General features: G+C 38.0%; 1 protein-coding gene across 15 annotated transcripts in view; it reads right to left on the bottom strand.

Annotated features, from left to right (window-relative positions):
• CEP70 (centrosomal protein 70) overlaps window positions 1-22,618 on the bottom strand; it is a 100,770-nt gene that overhangs the window by 44,824 nt on the left and 33,328 nt on the right. For 13 of the 15 annotated variants that reach the window (XM_070794162.1, XM_070794158.1, XM_070794152.1 and 10 more), the window contains 2 exons: window positions 2,868-3,037; window positions 18-74 (listed from right to left, as the gene is read on the bottom strand). In XM_070794162.1, the coding sequence (XP_070650263.1) occupies window positions 18-74; window positions 2,868-3,037 (227 nt within the window). The remainder of the gene's footprint in view (window positions 1-17; window positions 75-2,867; window positions 3,038-22,618) is intronic. The other 2 variants (XM_070794150.1, XM_070794156.1) reach the window with 1 other exon arrangement.

Genomic DNA, 22,618 nt, shown 5'->3' with positions numbered 1-22,618 from the left:
TACAGGACAAGTCATACCTTTGTTTATGAAATTTTCTAATTTTAGATTCATAGTAATCAATAAGGCAAAGCAACCTAGAAAACAGATGAGTTATTTTCAAAATGTGATATTGGAACATTTACTATTGTCTCTATTCAATTTCATATTATAGTGATAAATATCTGCAAATTCATAAAAAAGGTAAGTGATTTTTGCCAGAAGTATCCCACTATGCCATATATTTTAATTTTAATGTACACATTTTTAAATAACCACAGACATTAAATCTCAACATATTAAATGTATATTCTCCTTGATCAAACAGGTCTACCTTTAACAATCACTCCTACAGAAACATTTGCCCAAGGCTATCACTTAAGATGAACAAAGTTGTTCAATTCATTAGGAGTGAAAACTCAGACACAACGTAAACATTCTGCAACAAGGGAAAAGTTAAATAATGGCACATCCATATTATAGAAAATGAGGAGGCATTAGAAGAGATAATGTAAATTTGTAGGAAAAAATTAATGTTGCATAACCAAATGTATAACTATTTTTTAAAGAAAGTAGGTGTATATGAGTCTATGTACTGAAAATTAACTATATGGCTTCTTGCTGCTGCTGCTAAGTCGCTTCAGTCGTGTCCAACTCTGTGCGACCCCATAGACGGCAGCCCACCAGGCTCCCCCGTCCCTGGGATTCTCCAGGCAAGAACACTGGAGTGGGTTGCCATTTCCTTCTCCAATGAGTGAAAGTGAAAAGTGAAAGTGAAGTCACTCAGTTGTGCCCGACTCTTAGTGACCCCATGGACTGCAGCCCACCAGGCTCCTCCATCCATGGGATTTTCCAGATAAGAGTACTGGAGTGGGGTGCCATTGCCTTCTCCGTATGGCTTCTTAACTGAGGGATAATATTACCCGAACTGGGGATGGTACTGGTTGTCACACTGAATAGTTGCGGAGGGAGCAAAGATGCTTAAAAGTTCATTAATGAACAAATGAATGCTCATCATGCCCTACAATGAAGAATGGTCCCACCCAAAACGTCAACAGTACTATTGCTGTGAAACGCTAGGAAGAACATAAACCAAACTGTTAAAAGTTGTTATCTCCAGGATATGGAATTAGGAGAAGTAAGCAGGTTTATAATATATTATTTTATATACTTTTATAGTTTGAATTTTTGTAGACATGCAGTGCTTTTCTAATTTTAAAAAATCCTCAAAGAAAAATAAAATAACACTACACTTTCACATACTATTCTGTTTAAAGCAAGAATTTTTAGTATTTCACTCTTGTCTTGGGAAAATTACTCATCCATCTCCTTTTTTCAGAACTAATTCAACCAGTTGTGCTTTTAACATCATAACTTTTTTGAATTATTTTTTCCCTTCAACTTTCCCAATCCCAACACATTCCAGCTTTCATATTATTCTGCAAATATGCTTTAATTTCCTTTATATACTTTACAAACCCTCTCACCTCCCTCCTCCCCCAATGCTACTATCCCATTTCTATTTTTCCTGCATGATAAACTTCATTCATTCTGAATGACTATTACCTCTACCGTCAATAAACTTTTAAGGAAGACTTACTATGTGTCAAACTAGCAATTGAGCAAATAAGACAGTAGGAAGACAAACACAAACCGATGAGGTGGCGTATAAAACTCCTCACCACCCTCTCCTTCAAACACTCCTGTTTCTCAGTGAGCCTGACACCCAAATGTAACTCATCTTCTGCCTTTTCTTTCTCTGTCTAAACTTTAAAGCTCTATGGAGTTGGGTCTTTCTAACTATAGGACTGATGGGGCTTCCCAGTAGCTCAGAAGTAAAGAATCCATCTGCAATGCAGGAGATGTGGGTTTGATCCCTGGGTCAGGAAGATCCCCTGGAGAAGGAAACTGTAACCCAACCCAGTGTTCTTGCCTAAGAAATCCCATGGACAGAGGAAACTGGAGGGCCATTGGGCGGCAAAGAGTCAGACACAACTTAGCAACTAAACAACAATAGGCATGATATCTCTATGTGGCTGACAGAAGATGTCTAAGTACATGTTCATAGATAAATCCATCCTCCTCCTGTCCCTTTCCCCAAATCTAGCTTGAAATCTGGCTATCTTTGACTTCTCTCCTTCTTTCAACATCTACAGTCAATCGGTATAGACAATTCCTGTCCATCTCTGCAGTATCTCTTCTTTCTTTTTAGATCTGCATTATTTCCCAACTAGACTATTACAACTGATCATTAACTGCTTACTCTAAAAAATAAGAATTAAACTGAAGGAACTGAGCACTGCTTTTACCTTCCCTGTAACAAACCATACAGGGAAACCAGACAGTCCCTACTCAATAGGAAAGGTGCTTTTTCTTAATGGAAGAACTCCAGCAAGAAAAAAAGAAAAAAAGGGATAGCAGAATTGCAAACAAGATAAATGAGAGAAACCATCAGATGAGAAGAGAATGGGAAATTTTATAGGAGAAGGATCAGATTGTTGCTATTTAAACCCCTGAACAATCTTAGCATCCCTGAGAGAAGCTCTACTAAACATATATGTTATTATTAGAAGAATAAATTATCACCTATGAAGTATGTCACCAAAAATACTTGTATCTGAATTTAGATTTAACTTCCAGTTTAGAGGGAACACAGGAGACAGAAGAATAAATTAAATGACATAAGGAAGCAAATAGACAAATCTAGCATGTACCTCTCCAGGAAAACCAATCATTTTCTTCAACAAGTTAATGACATTAAAACAAAAAGGGCACAGAAGAGGAAGAGGAAGATTCCACCAGTTTAAGAGAGAAAACCATACCCAAGATGAAATCTATTTTTGAAAAAATGAAGAGTCTAGCTACATATCAATTTATGTAGCAAACATTACTGTTTATCCAAGACGGTATGAGGAACTCTTTTGCAGAGATAAGAAAACACTCTATTTTGAGTGATAATGCGTTCTTCTTCTTCCTGTGTTAATCTATAGATATCCTTCTGCAAGGCAGCAATAGTCTCTTGTTGCTCCATTCGTTTTATCTTATAATGTTCACATTTTGCCTGTAAGAAATTTTTCAAAAAATAAATTACAATATGTACATCTAAGACATGCTGTTCTCACAATATTGTACAAAAAGCTATCCTCACAATTTCTATGAAGCTGTCTTATTCAAGAACTTCAGTAGGGAGGCTGTTTTTAAATGGGTACAAGGTCCAGGAACAATGATACATCATAAATGCAAAAACTGTAACAAGTAAAATCAGCATAAAATGGGGAAAATATTGTTTATACTCGCATGCATTTAAGGATACATAATAAGTAAAAGAACTCAATCTTTGTAAAACTAAGTTTATATACAGGTTTAGATGAAAATGATAATCAGGAAGGGGCCAATATTAAAGATCCTGCAAAGAACCAAGAATTAAAATTACAATTCTTAAATGATCAATGATAATTCAGGATTTCATATGGTTTAATTAACTTAGGCATTCATGTAATGTGGGAGACTGCACACTCAGCATAATCAGGAATTTGTTAAGAAATAATATATACACCCAAGATTTATGCAAGGGAATGTAAATCCTGAATACTCTCTTTTGTCTTCAGTGAAATACCACTGGCCTGGTTTTCCTAAAAGACTCTGATGCTAGGAAAGACTGAAGGCAGGAGGAGAAGGAGACGACAGAGGACGAGATGGTTGGATGGCATCACCAACTCAGTGGATATGAGTTTGAGCAAGCTCCAGAAGATGGTAAAGGACAAGGAAGCCTGGCATGCTGCAGTCCATGGGGTTGCAAAGAGTCAGACACAACTAAACAAATGAACAACAATGGCTTCTATCCCTCTAGGTCCTTTGAAAGGTCATTATCAGCAGCATCATCATTATTAATACACTTTTTATAAAAAGTTCAGTGAGAAGCCCTATCCCCATCTATCTGCACAATATTAAGACACTACTTTCAGAAGAGGTGCACATCTAAGCACATGTTTTCCTACCCATAGTGTGAAGTTTGCACAGACTTAGAGACACTCAGGGGAAAAAAGAAGACTAAGCTTCTGGGTACCACACCATCTCTCAGTAACCACCAGCTACACCCAAAATTTATTCTCTGCCTCAGCCCCACCCTGAGCCAGGCAGGAGATCTATAGTCAGGTGACTTAAAACTAGAATGACTGAATTTTTCAAAGTTGCATGATATAAAAGAATCACTTGTATCTCTCCTAAGACATTCTATGAGGTTAGCATTACCCTAGTACCCAAACCAGACAACACAAGCAAAAGAGAACCACAAACCGATAACCCATCATTTAAACAATGATGCAAAAATGCAACAAACTGAGTTTAGCAAACCAAATTCTAAGCAGCATATTAAAAGGATTATACACCATTACCAAGTAGGATTATTCCTGGAATGCAGGAATGGTTCAACATATGGGAAAAAAAAAAAAAAATGTAATGCACTACATTAACAAAATAAAAGGAGGAAAAAAAAAAAAAAACACATGATAATCTCAACCAGTGCAGAGAAAGCATTTAACAAAGTTCAATGCCTTTTCATGATAAAAACACTCGAACTAGGAATAGAAGGAAACTACTTCAACATAACAAAAGCCATCTATGAAAACATCATATTCTATGAAAACATCATATTCAACATTAAAAGACTGAAAACCTTTCCTCTAAGATCAGGAACCATGCAAAGATAATTGCACTCACCATTTCTGTTCTATGTAGTACTGGAAGTCCTAGCCAGAGCAATTAAGCATGAAGAAGAAATAAAAGGCATTCAAATTGGAAAGGAAGAAGTAAAATTATCTCTTTGCAGATGATATGATCTAAAACACAGAAAACCTTAAAGAGTCCACCAAAAAAAACCCCAAAAACCCATTAGAATAAATGAATTCAGAAAGCACTAGAATACAAAGTCAATGCAAAAAATCAATTTTATGTCTATACACTAACAATGAACAATTTAAAAAGAAAATCAAGAAAACAATTCCACATATAGTAGTATCAAAAACAATAAAAAAAAGAATAAAGCAAGAAGGCAAAAGAATTATACACTGAATATTATACAAGTTGTTGAAGGAAACGGAAGACAGAAATTACTAGGAAAATATCCTGTGTTCACAGACTGGAAGACTTAATATTGTTAAGATGTCAATACTATACAAAGTGGTCTACAGATTTAATGCAATCTCTATCAAAATCCCAATGACATTTTTGCAGAAATAGAAATGGAAACAACATATGTTCATCAACAGACAAATGGATTATGATATATATAGATAGATATATAGATATATATACACACACACACACACAATCGAATACTACTCAGACTTACAAAAGAATTAAATAATGTCATCTACCAACAACACGATTGGACCCGGAAGTTATCACACTAAAAGAAGCAAAGTCATAAAAGACAAATATACTGTGATATCACTTATATGTGGAATATAAAATAGTATATAAATGGACTTATTTTAAAAATGGAAACAGACTCAAAGAGAGAAAACAAACCAATGGTTACCAAAGGGGTAGGGGGTGAGGAATAAATTGGGAGTTTGGGACTAGCAGATACAGACCACTATATATAAAATAGATACACACCTAGGTTCTACTGTATATCGCAGGGAACTATATTCAAAATCTTGTAATAACCTATAATGAAAAGTATGTTTGTACTGAATCAATTTGCTGGGAGTCATCCTAAAGTTCATACCTTCAGGAGATCCCACATAGCCAAATCAATCTTGTTAAAGCTCTCACATTTCCTGATTTCAAAGGTGACTACAAAGCCAACGTGATCAAAACAGTGTGGTACTGGCATTAAAGACATAGAGACTAATGGAGTAGGATGAATACCTCAGAAGCAATACTGCATATCCACAGTCAAATTATTTTCAACAAGCATGCCAAGATCATTCAATCGGAAAAGAACAGGCTCTGTTCAACAAATAATGTTGGGAAAACTAGGTGTATACATGTAAAAAATGAAGCTGGATGCTTACCTATAGCACATACAAAATTTAATTTAAAATGGATCAAACTTCTAAAGGTAAGAGCTAAAACTATAAAACTCTTAGAAGAAAACATAAGGCAAAAGCTTAATGACATTGGATTTGACAACCATTTCTTGGTTATGACATCAAAAGCATAAGCAACAAAATAAAAAATATATAAATTTGACTTTATTAGAATTCAAACTTTTGTGCATTGAAAAACACTAGAATAAAATGCCAACTCACAAAATGAGAAAAAATATTTGCAAATAACATTGGACTGGCCAAAAAGTTCGTTCAGGTTTTGCTGCACCATCTCACAGGAAAACCTGAACAAAACCCAAACAAACTTTTACTTCTGATAAGGAGTCAATACTCAGAATAAATAACTCCTACAACTCAACAAAAACATAAGTCTGATTTTAAAATGGGCAAAGGACTTGAATAGACGTTTCTTTAAAAAGAGATACACAAACGGCCAATAAGCACATGAAAAGATGCTTAACATCACTAACCATCAGGGAAATGCAAATTAAAACCACAATGAGAAACCATTTCACACCCATTAGGATGGCTACTACTAATAAAAACAAAACAAAACAAAAAATAAATAAATAAATAAATAAAAACAAAAATAGAAAACAAGTGTGGCTAAGAATGTAGAGAAACTGGAAATCTTGTGCACTGCTGGTGGGAATGTAAATGGTACAGCCACTATGGAAAAGAGTATGGCAGTTACTCAAAAAATGAAACATAAAATTACCATGCATGTGCCAAGTCACTTCAGTCATGTCAGACTCTTTGTGACCCTATAGACTGTAGCCTGCTAGGCTCCTCTGTCCATGGGGATTCTCAAGGCAATACCGGAGTGGGTTGCCATGCCCTCCCTCCAGGGGATCTTCCTGACTGAGAGATCAAACCCACATCCCTTAAGTCTCCTGCATTGGCAGATGGGTTCTTTACCACTAGTGCCACAATACAATCCAACAATCCCCTTCTGGGTACACACGAAAATGAAATGAAAGCAGGGACTGGAACAGATATTTGTATGTCTATATAAACAGTAGTAGTATTCACAAAAACCAAAAGATGGAAACAACCCAAGTGTCTAGTGATGAACAGTGTTAGAATGAATAACCATGAATAAACAAAATATGGTATATAGAGGTGGTCCTTGAATAATGTGGGGGTTAAGGATGCCAACAATCAGTACCCTCAAAAATTCACATATAACTTATAGGGGGCTCTCAGTATCTAAGGTTCCTCTGCATCGATGGATTCAACAGTGATTGTGGAGTTCAGAAGTATTCACTACTGAAAAAAATCTGCACATAAGTGGACACACACAGTTCAAACCATGTTCTACAGAGTCAACTGTACATACAATAGAATATTCAGTTCAGTTGCTCAGCTGTGTCCAACTCTTAGTGACCCCATGGACGGCAGTACGCCAGGCCTTCCTGTCCATCACCAACTCCCAGAGTTCACTCAAACTCATGTCCATTGAGTTGGTGATGCCATCCAACCATCTCATCCTCTGTCATCCCCTTCTCCTCCTGCCTTCAATCTTTCCCAGCATCAGGGTCTTTTCCAATGACTCAGTTCTTTGCATCAGGTGGCCAAAGTATTAGAGTTTCAGCTTCAGCATCAGGCCTTCCAATGAACATTCAAGACTGATCTCCTTTAGGATGGACTGATTGGATCTCCTTGCAGTCCAAGGGACTCTCAAGAGTCTTCTCCAACATTACACTTCAAAAGCATCAATTCTTCGGCATTCAGCTTTCTTTATAGTCCAACTCTCACATCCATACATGACTACTGGAAAAACAATAGCTTTGACTAGATGGACCTTTGTTGGCAAAGTAATGCCTCTTCTTTTTAATATGCTGTCTAGGTTGGTCATAACTTTTCTTCCAAGGAGCAAGTGTCTTTTAATTTCATGGTGCAGTCACCACCATCTGCAGTGATTTTGGAGCCCAAAAATATAAAGTCTGTCACTGTTTCCTGCCGGGAGCCGGCATATTGCATATTGAGGGCAGCACCTTCACAGCATGATCTTTCAGGGTCTGGAATAGCTCAACTGGAAGTCTATCACTGCCAGGAGCCAGCGTGAGGAACTCCTCCCGTGGCAAAGGTCATGAGGAAGGAGGCTCGGCATACGCAAAGGCGGGATTGAGCCTCAGGAGTCCCCCTGGAAATTCTCGAGCATCTACCCCCAAAACCAGAGTCTGCCTACTTTCTGCTTTGTGCTTTCACCTACACCTCTGACTTTACGCGGGGCTGTCCCCCACTACCTCTCTCTGAAAAAAGAGTTAGCTTACAGCTCCAGTTAATAATTCCTGGGTGTGACAGTGTTTCAACCTACAAACTCCTTTGGAAATCCTCTAGCCTGCCTGAATAGGTTTTTCCGGCCACATATGATTGTTTAGAGCCTCCCAACTATGAGAGGCAGGAGATGTTCTAAACTGTCTAAACACAGAGTCCTTTGAGTAGTTAAAAGATTGATTAGAAATTGTATCGGTGAAGGGTTTTTCACTTATTGGGCCAATGTTTGCTGCTAAGTCTCCATACCCCTTACCTACTGTGTCCTTGGCAGTGTATTGATAGATATAATGGGTTTATAGAAATGTAAGTAGTAGCCTCAATGTTTGTAACCTTGGACCCTTGAGTTAATTTTTTTCTTGATGGAGCCCACCTCACCTTTGCCCTATAGGAATGCAACTCTATCCAGTGCTTTTTGGAGGCTGGCGCCTGACTTTAGAATAATCACCTTTAGAGGAAAATAAGTTTCTTAAAATGTTAACAGGCCTCCGGGACAGAAGATGATGTAAATCACCTAAACTTTTGCATATGATAAGTTTGCAGGAAGAAAGCCTGGCTTACTGCATGACTCTACCCCTTTCCCCATTATCCTCTATGCATAACTTAAGGTATAAAAACTACTTTGGAAAATAAAGTGCAGGCCTTGTTCACCGAAACTTGGTCTCCCCATGTCTCTCTCTCTCCCCCAAATTCTGGCTGAGTCTCCATCTGGAGCGCGGAACCTGCCATGCTTGCTAATTATGCCTGGGCTTCTAAGATCCGACCAGGGAGGCCTCAGTGTCTCCTCTCCTTCCGGAGAACGGAAGGACACCTGCGGCCTACGTAAGTGGTGCAAACTTCTTGTCTTTAAGTTTTATTGGTCTCCTGCGTAAACCAAGCTACTCAGCCTCTTTTCTTCACTGAATTTTCCTACTGAGCTATCCTTATTGCAGCCGCTTTTCTCCACTGAATTTCCTCACTGAGCCATCCTCATCCTATTATTCTTTATATCTTTGATAAATATTTAAATAAATAGGTCGCCTACGCCGTCTCTCCTTCGAATACCCTGGATCAGCCGGGGCTAGACCCCGGCAGTTTCCACTGTTTCCCCATCTATTTGCCATGAACTGATAGGACTGGATGCCATGATCTTAGTTTTCTGAATGCTGAGTTTTAAACCAACTTTTTCACTCTTCTCTTTCACTTTCATCAAGAGGCTCTTTAGTTCCTCTTTGCCTTCTGCCATAAGGGTGGTGTCATCTGCGTATCTGAGGTTATTGATATTTCTCCTGGCAATCTTGATTCCAGCTTGTGCTTCATCCAGTCCAGCATTTCACATGATATACTCTGCATGTAAGTTAAATAAGCAGGGTGACCATATACAACCTTGATGTACTCCTTTCCCGATTTGGAACCAGTCTGTTGTTCCATGTCCAGTTCTGACTGTTGCTTCTTGACCTGCATACAGATTTCTCAGGAGGCAGGTAAGGTATTCCCATCTCTTTCAGAATTTTCCAGTTTGTTGTGATCCACCCAGTCAAAGGCTTTGGTGCAGTCAATAAAGCAGAAGTAGATGTTTTTCTGGAACTCTCTTGCTTTTTCGATGAGCCAATGGATGTTGGCAATTTGATCTCTGATTCCTCTGTGTTCTCTAAATCCAGTTTGAACATTTGGAAGTTCACAGTTCATGTAACTGTTGAAGCCGGGCTTGGAGAATTTTGAGCATTATTTTGCTAGTGTGTGAGATGAGTGCGATTGTGCAGTAGTTTGAGCATTCTTTGGCATTGCCTTTCTTTGGGATTGGAATGAAAACTGACCTCTTCCAGTCCTGTGGCCATTGCTGAGGATCCAGACTTAAAGAAAATTCTGACACATGCCACAACATGGATGAATCTTGAACACATTATGCTAAATAAAATAAGCAGTCACAAAAGGATAAATACTATAAGACTTCACTTACATGAGGTACCCAGAGTAGTCAAATCAATAGACACAGAAAGTAGAATGATGGCTGCCAGGAGCTGCAGGGAGTGAGGAATGGGCAGTTACTATTTAGCCAGTATAGAGTTTTAGTTGGGAAGATGAAAAAATTCTGCAGATGGTGAGAATTGTTGTACAACAATGTTAATGTATTAAAAGCCACTGAACTTTACACTTCAAAATGGTAAATTTTATGTTAGGGAAATAATTTACCACAATAAAAAAAGAGGGGAAAAAAATCAACCAGCAATGAATAATGAGAAACTGAAACAGAAAATACAAATATTTGCAATACCATCAAAAATATTAAATACTTAAGAGATAAAACTGATGAAACATGTGGGAAATCAGTGCACCTCAAATTATTAAACACTGTTGAAAAAAGTTAAGGAAAAACCTAAACAAATGGAGAGATATCACATTCATGGATCAGAACATTCAGTATTGTTAAGATGCTAATTCTCCCCAAATGGAAATACATATACAATAAAATCTAATCAGGCTTTCTCTGTAGAAATCAACAACAGAATTAGAAAATTCATATGGAAATGTAAAGAATCTCAAATAGCCAACACAGATAAGAAAGGACACTACATAATGATCAAGGGATCAATCCAATAAGAAAATTTAAGAATTATAAATATATATGCACCAAACATAAGAGCACCTCAATATTTAAGGCAAATATTAATAGCCATAAAAAGGGAAATCAATAGTAACACAGTAATGGTGGGGGAGTTGAACACTCCAGTTATACCAATGGATAGATCATCCAGACAGAAAATCAATAAGGAAATATAAACTGTAAATGATACATCAGACCAAATGAACTTTATATTTTTATATTTATAGGGCATTCCATCTGAAAGCAGAATATACTTCCTTCAAGCACATATGGAACATTCTCCAGCATTGATCACATCTTGGACCATAAATTAAGCCTCAGTAATTTAAGAAAACTGAAATCATATCGAGCATCTTTTCCGACCACAACATTCTATCAATTACAGGTAAAACAGCAACAACAACAACAACTGTAAAACACACAAATACAATAGATTGTACTGTAGCAAATCAATCTCACCTCACCTCAAGAAACAAGAAAAGTCTCACACAACCTAACCTAGACTTCCTTGGTGGTACAGTGGATGAGAACCTGCCTGCCAATGCAGGGGACATGGGTTTGATCCCTAGTCTGGGAAGATTCCACATGCTGTGGAGAAACTAAGCCTGTGCACCACAACTACTGAGCACATAGGGCCTGCGAGTCACAACTACTGAGCCCACTTGCTACAACTACTGAAGCCCATGCGCCTAGAGCCTGTGCTCCACAACAGAAACCACCACATGAGAAGCCCGTGCACCATAAAGAAGAGTAGCCCCGCTTGCCATAACTAGAGAAAGCCCACCTGCAGCAAGGAAGACCAAGTACAACCAAAAATAAATAAACAAACAGGCACTTCCCTGGTGGTACACTGGATAAGAATCCACTTGCCAATGCAGGGGACACAGATTTGATCCCTGGTCCAGGAAGATTCCACATGCTACAGAGCAACCAAGTCCATGCACCACAATTACTGAGCCCATACTCTAGAACCCACAAGCCACAACTATTGAGAAACATGCTGCAACTATTGAAGCCCATGTGCCTAAAGCCCATGTATCACAATGAAGAACAGTCCCCGCTTGCCACAAATAGAGAAAGCCCACATGCAGCAATGAAGACCCAATGCAACCAAAAATAAATAAATAAAATTATTAAAAAAAAAAACCCTAACCTTAGACCTAAGGCGACTAGAGAAAGAACAAACAAAACCCAAAGTTGGTAGAAGGAAAGAAGTCATAAAGATCAGAGCAGAAATAAAGGAATTAGAGATGAAGAAAGCAATAGAAAAGATCATTGGTGGTAAAAGCTGGTTCTTTGAAAAGATAAAGTTGATAAGCCTTTAGCTAGACTCATCATAAAAAGGGGGGTGAGAGGAAAGCTCAAATCAATAAAATTAGAAATGAAAAAGAAGTTACAACTGATAGCACAGAATTACAAAGGATCATAAGAAATTACTACAAGAAATTATATGCCGATAAAATGGACTATCTGGACGAAATGCAAAAACTCTTAGAAAGGTACAAACTTTCAAGGCTGAACCAGGAAGAAATAGAAAATATGAACAGACCAACCACAGGTACTGAAATTGAAACTGATTTAAAAACTTCCAATAACAAAAAAAAGTCCAGGACCAGATGGTTTCACAGGCAAAATCTATCAAACATTTAGAAAAGACTGAACATCTATCCTCCTGAAACTTCCAAAAGCTGCAGAGGAAGGAAGCTCATTTCACTATTACCCTGAAAACAAAACTAGACAATATACCACCAAAAAAAAAAAAATTACAGGCCAGTATCACTGATGAACACAGATGCAAAAATCCTCAAAATACTAACAAAGTCAATCCAACAACACGTTAAAAAGATCATACATCACGATCAAGTGAGATTTATCCCAGGGATGCAAACATATGCAAACCAATATGATACAACACATTAACAAACTGAAGAATAAAAACGTGATCATCTCAGTAGATGCAGAAAAAACTTCTGACAAAACTCAGCACCCATTTATGACAACAAAAAAAACTCTCCAGAAGGTGGCCATAGAGGGAAACTATCTCAACATAATAAAAGGCCATATACAACAAACCCATAGTTAACATCAATCTCAAGAGAGAAAAACTTAGTTTTTCTAAGATCAGGAACAAGAAAAGGATGTCTACTCTCACCACTTTCATTCACATAGTTTTCAAAGTTCTAGCTACAGCTTTCTGAGAAGAAAAAGAAATAAAAGGAAACCTAACTGAAAGAGAAGTAAAACTACCATTGTTTGCAAATGATGTAATACTACACAGAGACAATCCTAAAGATGCTACCAGAAATCTACTAGAGCTCAATGAATGTGATAAAGCTGCAGGATACAAAATTAACACACAGAAATTTCTTACATTCCTATACACTAACAACAAAAAATCAGAGAAATTAAGGAAATGATTCCATTTACTACTGCATCAAAAAGAATAAAATACTGAAGAATAAACCTACCTAAGGAGGCAAAAGACCTATACTCAGAAATCTATAAAATGCTGATGAAAGAAATCAAAGATGACACAGATGGAGACATATACTATGTTTTTGGATTGAAAGAATATAGTCAAAATGACTATACAATTCAAAGCAATCTACAGATTCAATGCAACACCTATCAAATTACCAATGGCATCCTTCACAGAACAAAAAATTTTTACAATTTTTTTTACAACAAAAATTTTTACAATTTATATGGAAACATAAAAGACCCTGAGTAGCCACAGCAATCTTGAGAAAGAAAAACAGAGCTGGAAGAAATCAGGCTCCCTGACTTACAGTATGGAACTGGCACAAAAACAGAAATATAGATCCATGGGACAGGATAGAAAGTCCAGAGATAAACCTATACACCTATGGTCACCTAATCTATGACAAAGGAGGCAAAAATATACACAGGAGAAAAGACAGTCTTTTCAATAAATGGTAATAGGAAAACTGGACTGCTACATACAAAAGAATGAAATTAGGGGCCTCCCATTCTAGCAGTTAAGACACTGTGCTCCCAATGCAGGGCCCAGGTTCAATCCCTGGACAGGGAACTAGATCCCACATGCCACCACTATGACCCGGCACAGCCAAATAAATAAATTATAAATAAAAATAAACACATAAAAAAGACATGCTAAAATTTCAGAGTAAAAATCCATTTTCAGGGAAAGAAATGAAATTAGAACACTAACACCATTTGTTGTTGTTCAGTTGCTAAGCTATGTCCAATTCTTTGCTACTCCATGGACTGCAGCATACCAGGGTTTCCTGCCCTTCACTAGCTCTGGGATTCTTCTCAAGTTCATATCCACTGAGTCAGTGATGCTATCTAACCATCTTATCCTCTGCTGCCCTCTTCTCCTTTTGCCTTCAATTTTCCCAGCATTAGGGTCTTTTCCAGTGAGTTGGCGCTTCGCATCAGGTGGCCAAAGCACTGGAACTTCAGTTTTACCATCAGTCCTTCCACTGAGTATTCAGGGTTGATTTCCTTTAGGACTGACTGGTTTGATCTAACTAACACCATACACAAAAATAAACTTGAAATGGAATAACGATCTAAATGTAAGGCCGGATGCTATAAAACTCTTAGAGGAAAACAAAGGCAGAACACTTTCTGACATAAATCACATAAGTATCTTTTTTGATTCATCTCCTAGAGTAATGAAAATAAAAACAAAAATAAACAAATTGGACCTAATTAAACTTAATAACTTTTGCCCAGCAAAGGAAATCATACACCAAAAGACAGCCAAAGGTGTAGGTTCAAGCCCTGGTTAGGGAACCAAGATTCCACAAATCATGTGAGCTAAAGTATTTGCAAACCAAGCGACCAAGAAGGGAGTAATTTACAAAGCATATAGCTTATGTAAGCTCAATATATAAAAAAAGAAACAACCCAATCAAACAATGGGTGGAAGATGAAGATCTAAATAGACATTTCTCCAAACACATACAGATAGCAAAAAGCACATGAAAATATGCTTAACATCACTTATTAGAGAAATGCAAATCAAAACTACAATAAGATAACATTTCATACCAATCATAATGACCATCATCACCAAATCTACAAACAATAAAGCCAGAGAGGGTGTGGAGAAAAAGGAACCTTTCTACACTATGGGTGGGAATGCACATTGGTACAACCATTACGGAGAACAGTATGAACGTTCCTTCAAAAAATACAGAACTATCATATGATCCAGCAATCCCACTCTTGGGCATATATCCAGAGAATACTACAATTTAAAAAGATACATGCACCCCAGTGTTCATTGCAGCACTAGCCAAGACATGGAAGCAACCTAAATGTCCACTGACAAAGGAGTGGATAAAGAAGATGTGGTACTTACATACAATGGAATATTACTCAGCCATAAAAAAACAAAATGCCATTTGCAGCAACATTGATCAACCCAGAGATTATCATACTGAGTAAAGTAAGTCAGACCACAAAAAGATAAATATCATATCATACCATTTATATGTGGAATTTAGAAACAAAAAAGGTTCAAATGAACTTATTTACAAAACAGAGTCACAGATGTAGAAAACAAACATATATTTACTGCGGGGGGCGGGGGGGGGGGCGTGGGTAGTGGTGGAGAAGGCAATGGCACCCGACTCCAATACTCTTGCCTGGAAAATCCCATGGACGGAGGAGCCTGGTGGGCTGCAGTCCATGGGGTCGCTAAGAGTCAGACATAACTGAAGGACTTCACTTTCACTTTTCACTTTCATGCATTGGAGAAGGAAATGGCAACCCACTCTAGTGTTCTTGCCTGGAGAATCCCAGGGACGGCGGAGCCTGGTGGGCTGCCATCTATGGGGATGCACGGAGTCGGACACGACTGAAGTGACTTAGCAGCAGCAGCAGCAGCAAGGGGGAAGTGAAGTGGGTGGGAAGAAGGGATAAATTGGGAGACTGAGATTGATAATATACACACTACTATATATAAAATAGATAACTAATTAAGGACTTCTATATAGCACAGGGAACTCTACTCAATACTTTGCAATTACCTATAAGGGAAAAGAATCTGAAAAAAAGATACATGTAAGATATAAATGATTTATTTTGCTGTACATCTGAAACTAACACAACATTGTAAATCCACTATACTCCAATAAATTTTTTTTAGTAAATTTCAAAATGTTTTAAAAATTAAACAGCCAACATGATACTGAAAAAGAACAAAAGGAGAAGAATCAGAGTGCCTAATTTCAGATTAACAGTAATCAAAGCAATGTGGTTCTGGTGTAAGGAAAGATACATATATCAATGTAGCAGGATAGTCCAGAAATAGACACACACATACACTGATTCTCACTAAACTTACAAAGGCAATCTAATGGAGAAAGGATAGTTTTTTTAAACAAATAGTGGTGGAACAACTGGATATTGTAACCTTGGATTATGAAAAGTTGTCTTTATTTACAAATCAAAAACACAATCTATTAAAAAAAAAAAACTGATAGGGTGAGCTTCATCAAAAGTAAGTACTTATGCTCCTTCAAAGACACTGACAGAATGAAGACAAGTCACAGGCAGCATCTTAAGAAGTTAACTATATACTTACTCTTAGCAATTCTGGTCTTAGGTATCTACCAAAGAGAAAAAGAAAGCATAAGGCCACAGAATAACACAAATTTTGTAAAAGTTTTATTTGTATTAGCCAGAAAGTAGAAACAAGCCTAATGTCCATCAACAGGCAAATCAACAAACTGCAGTATATTCACACAACGTAATAATCTGTTGATACATCCAGCAACATGCATGAATCTTAAAATAAGCATGTTGAGTGAAAGATGAACAATGATTTTGAGACAGGACGACAAGAATACCATTTTAGAAAAGAACCAAGAAAATGGCCTTGACAGGCTTGGTAGAACAAAAGTACCTGAAGGCTTGGGCCTCAGAGATAACACCCAGAGACCCACAGGAATAAAAAATTATCTCTGTTCCACTGATGTATGTACATATAAATCTGCCACAAAGCAGAATCATTGAACTCCCAGTTCCCTGAAAGATATAAAAGCCTGACACACATTCCTAAGTTGTTTTTATAGGAGGAAGACCCCCTTCAGATGAAATCTGCTGACTGCAAGCATGTAGACACCAGAACATTTGAAATCGGAAGGTTGATGATACCTGAAACTTCACCTTGATGCCAACCAATCCAAGAATTGAGCACAAGCTAATCAGGCACACTGTGGCCCCCTCACTCACAATCCTTCTAAAACCGGACTTCCCTGGAAGTTCTCAAGAATTTGGCACTCTTTTCCACCTTTTCCCTTGTGCGCAAGCTATCCTTTCACTAAAAAGCTTAAGAATCTTGTGGGAGCAATATTCATATTTATAAGGTATTACTGTTCAAGAATCTGGAGAGGGCCCAATAACAATTTTAATAAGCCCTGCCATCCTTCCTATATCTCTTTCCTCCCTACCTAGATGTCAGTTACTTATAAGGCCATCATACATTAGGAATATCTTGCTGATGTTAATAAACAGTAGATCTATTTTCTCATTTGGTCCTAAGAAACACTCTGTCTCGTGGTTCCCTGTGTATTTCAGAAAGCTAAAGTCGATAGAGAAATCCAACACAAAAGTAAAAAAAGAAATTGAAGCTAAAGGACTTGTGGAGAGGTATACAGAAGAGCTTGGTGGCTTTACACTGAGTGGTTTGCCAAAGGAGGTGGTGTGCGCTCAATCGTGTCCAGCTCTTTGTGACCCCACGGCCTGTAGCCCTCCAGGCTCCTCTGTCCATGGCATTTTCCAGGCAAGAACACTGGAGTGGGTTGCCATTTCCTCCATTAGGGGATCTTCCTGACCCAGGGATAAAACTGGTGTCTCTTGCATCTCCTGCATTAGCAGGTGGATTCTTTACCACTGAGCCACTTGGGAAGCCCACCCTGGATGGCTGGAACAATACATAATAGGACAGACAGTATAAAACTAGAATTTTTTCCTCTGCTTATTAAAAGTTTAAACAACAGGAAAAAATATTTTTTGCTATTTCAACTGTCAGTAGTAAATAAATGTATAGAGAATAAAAATACAGAATTGAAATACACAACAATAATATAAGTTGGAGAATGTAACAATTATAAAACAATTTTACCAATGTCATAGAATAAGGTAGAAAGTACAAAGTAACACTACATTTTGAGAAGTCAAGAGTGAATATTTTAATCTTTAAGGTAACCACTAAAAGAAAAGCAAAGGTCAGCTTTCTGATCCATATATTCCCTATGGAGAAAGAGGAGGGAGACTACATGCTGATACTGATCACACTGATTTAAAACAAATTATCTGCTTAGATCTTTCAGTTCAGTCGCTCAGTCATGTCTGATTCTTTGCGACCCATGGACTGCAGCACACCAGGCCTCCCTGTCCATCACCAACTCCCAGAGCCTGCTCAAACTCATGTCCATTGAGTCAGTGATGCCATCCAACCATCTCATCCTCTGTCGTCCCCTTCTCCTCCTGCCTTCAATTATTCCCAACATCAGAGTCTTTTCTAATGAGTCAGTTCTTCACATCAGGTGACCAAAGTACTGGAGCTCAGCTTCAGCACCAGTCCTTCCAATGAATATTCAGGACTGATTTCCTTTAGGTCCCTTGCAGTCCAAGGGACTGGTTGGATCTTCTTGCAGTCCAAGAGTCTTCTCCAACACCACAGTTCAAAAGCATCAATTCTTCAGCACTCAGCTTTCTTTTTATAGTCCAACTCTCACATCCATACATGACTACTGAAGAAACCACAATTTTGACTATACTGACCTTTGCTGGCAAAGGAATGTCTCTGCTTTTTAATATGCTGTCTAGGTTGGTCATATCTTTTTTTCCAAGGAGCAAGCATCTTTTAATTTCATGGCTGCAGTCACCATCTACAGTGATTTTGGAGCCCAAGAAAATAAAGCTGTCACTGTTTCCATGTTTCCCCATCTATTTGCCATGAAGTGATGAGACTGGGTGCCATGATCTTCATTTTTTTAATGCTGAGTTTTAAACCAACTTTTTTACTCTCCTCTTTCACTTTCATCAAGACGCTCTTTAGTTCCTCTTCACCTTCTGCCATAAGGGTGGTGTCATCTGCATATCTGAGGTTATTTATATTTTTCCTGGCAATCTTGATTCCAGCTTCTGCTTCATCAAGTCCAGCATTTCACATGATGTACTCTGCATTGATCTTTAGAGGATTGAAAAGTATATAAAACTATATTCACAGATGCTAACACATGTTGTCTAAGTACAGAAAAAGGAAAACTGCACTGCAGAACATAGAAATGTTGTCTTTTCGTTTCTGCATTTCCCAGCAATCTCTCAATAACAATCTTTCAAAGTATTGTTGTCAAACATCTGTTAATTTCCTTGATCTCTTTGCCACATACACACAAAATCAATGCTTCCTTTCTCTCAACTGCAAAATATGCAGCACTAAACCATTCTAAAACCGGAAACAAGTGTATGCCCCCCAAAAAATGTGCCTCAAACTGTGAAATAATTCTTTTCCAGGAGCACTTCCATCTTCCCCATGAAGGCACAAATTAACTAGTACAGAATAGAATATATGACCAATCTGTGATAGAATTGTACAAAAAATCAGGCAACACTGAGGGGCAGCAATTCCTTGGGAATTGCCCTTGAGGTTTTGCCAATTTCTGTCATCATCCTATAAAAAGTACCCTTCACATACTTAAGAAACAAGCAAGCAACTAATTTCAATTGTTCAAATTAGCATAGATACCCTTCCCCAGGGCTTCCCAGGTGGCCTAGCAGTAAAGAATCCAATCCCCAATGCAAAAGATGCAAGAAACACACGGGTTCGATCCCTGGGTCAAGAAGATCCCCTGGAGTAGGCACTGGCAACCTGCTCCAGTATTCCTGCCTAGAAAATTCCACAGACAGAGGAGCCTAGCATGCTACAGTCCATGGGGTGGCAAAGAGTCAGACACTACTGAGCACACACACACCCTGCCACAAAACCAAGTTTTCACGCCCCCACCCTAATTCTGTCTGTTTTCCATGGCCGACTGGAACATGAGACTTCCTCTGTACACATTTAAAAGCTATATAACAAAACTCTGAAACCTGAAGTGAAAAGTTAAATGGCCTATAATTCATTTAGGACAGATGAAATACTTGACAGAAAATACATGACACTCCATTCAAATCACCCCTTATCAATGAATAGTCAAGCATTTTTCTTTGAATTACCTAAAACCCTGGTAAACTCGTAAGCCTTACATTATAATAATTCAGTTTGTGATTATTTATAGATCAATCTCTGTAAGGAAAAAAAAATAGGTATCTTCCTTAAAAAAAAAAAAACCCACACAGATCTCTCTGCCTTCAACGCCCTCTATCAGTACCACCTGATGGCTGCTTCCCACATCAGTAAGTTGATGAGTTAAAGCAACGGTCCCCAGCTTTTTTGGCACTAGCAACTGATTCTGTGGAAGACAATCTTTCTACAGATGGGAGAGGTGGGGGTTGGGATGACTCAAGTGTATTATATTTACTGTGCACTTTATTATTATTACATCAGCTCCACCTTTTACCAGGTATTAGATCCAAGAGACTGGGGACCCCTGAGCTAAAGAGCTTCATATTTCTACATGTCCTATATCTGAGATGATGGTCAAAATCAAATGCATGGAGCAATATGTCCAAAATCCCCCTCCCCACAGAGAGAGTTTAGAATATACTTTTGATGAGGAACGCTACCTAACAAAGCAAACCTAAAAATGCAAATGCTAGATCTTATTGACTGATGAATAACAGAAACAGACTTGGCCAAAGAATGATAGTGTCTTCTCTGGAGCTATGAACACCAATAGGTCCAGCACTGCTGGCCCCAAGCTGGCAGCCTAAATGAGGGCAGAAACCACTGCCCGCAGCTTCATACCAGAAATTCTTAGTATCTCCCGCTGTTTCTCTCTGATCCCTGAAATTTAACTTATCACATCCTTCCAATGCTGCTAGCATAAACTGAGGGGACATCTAGACCCTGCCTAAGGAGTACTGTCCCTTTAGGCAGCCTAAACACCTTGTATGCAACAGGTACACATAATGCTGTGCCAACAGAAAACACTTATAATGATATACTGTTTCTAAGTATCTGTAATGTCTTATACGACTAAATATTGATTTTCCCTACAAAAGATTTCTTTCTTTCAATTACAATAAACACCCAAGTTTTAAAAGAGGTTTTTTAAATTAGGAATTAATTATTCAATGTTATAACATTGCTATTTCAATAAACATAAAACTAAAAATCAATAATTCAAATATCTATTGATATTGATACTAATATCTATTAGTATCTATTGATACTAATAATAAAGCAGACATTTTCTCAGCCCTAGACAAAACAGACAAAAATATCAGCCCTCACGGAGCTTGCATTCTAACACAGAGATATACAAACAAAACAAATTGTATAGTATATCAGCATGTTAGATGGTGATAGGAATTATGGATAAAACAAAGCAGGGAAGGCAAGATGATATGTGGGGGACAGGACTGCCAATTGTAAGTAAAGTAGTCAAAAATGGAATCCCGGAGAGATAGTGATGTGACACTTGAGTAAGCAGAGAGAAAACAAACCGTGCAGCTAAAAAAAGCATGCATGGTAAAGGGAAAAAGGAAGAACAAAATATACAAAGTCCCTGAAGTGAGAATGTTCAAGGCAAATGTTCAAAGAAAATCAAGAATGTCAGTGTGACTGGAATAGAATATGCAAAAGGTACAGGAGATGAAGTCAGAAGGTAACACAGGGACAATCATGTAAGATCACGGTAAAGAGTTTTGGATTTTTCCCTTTAAAAAAAAAGAAAACGCAAAGTTAGAGTGTTCTGTGCTACAATGTTGAGAGCACATTGAAAAAGGCAAGGCTTGGAGTAGGGAAACCAAGAAAGACACAGTAAAGAAATGAAAGTGACTTGGACCAGAGTGGAGACTAAAAGACAAAAGTTTGGGGAGGAAATCCAGGTATGGTTTTGGACATGTTAAAAAGTTCTACATGCCTAATTATCCATCCAATAGAGATATCAAGTAGGATGCAGGATGTTAGTCTGGAATTAAGGGAAGAAGCCTGTGCCACAGATTTAAAAGTACTATGACTTAGATTGAGCATCACCAAAGACATTTGAATTTATAGGAAAAAGAAAGGTTTAAGGGATGAGCACAACCCAGAAAATCACGATGGTGTGATCACTGACCTAGAACCAGACATCCTGGAATGTGAAGTGGGCCTTAGAAAGCATCACTAAGAACAAAGCTAGTGGAGGTGATGGAATTCCAGTTGAGCTATTTCAAATCCTGAAAGATGATGCTGTGAAAGTGCTGCACTCAATATGCCAGCAAACTTGGAAAACTCAGCAGTGGCCAGAGGACTTGAAAAGGTCAGTTTTCATTCCAATCCCAAAGAAAGGCAATGTCAAAGAATGCTCAAACTACCGCACAATTGCACTCATCTCACACGCTAGTAAAGTAATGCTCAAAATTCTCCAAGCCAGGCTTCAGCAATATGTGAACTGTGAACTTCCAGGTGTTCAAGCTGGTTTTAGAAAAGGCAGAGTAACCAGAGATCAAATTGCCAACATCTGCTGGATCATCAAAAAAGCAAGAGAGTTCCAGAAAAACATCTATTTCTACTTTATTGACTATGCTAAAGCCTTTGACTGTGTGGATCACAATAAACTGTGGAAAATTCTGA

The sequence above is a fragment of the Bos indicus genome, chromosome 1 (assembly GCF_029378745.1).
Source record: "Bos indicus isolate NIAB-ARS_2022 breed Sahiwal x Tharparkar chromosome 1, NIAB-ARS_B.indTharparkar_mat_pri_1.0, whole genome shotgun sequence".
Taxonomy (NCBI): domain Eukaryota; kingdom Metazoa; phylum Chordata; class Mammalia; order Artiodactyla; family Bovidae; genus Bos; species Bos indicus.
Note: the sequence above shows the minus strand (reverse complement) of the source record. Positions and strands in the feature narration are given on the sequence as shown.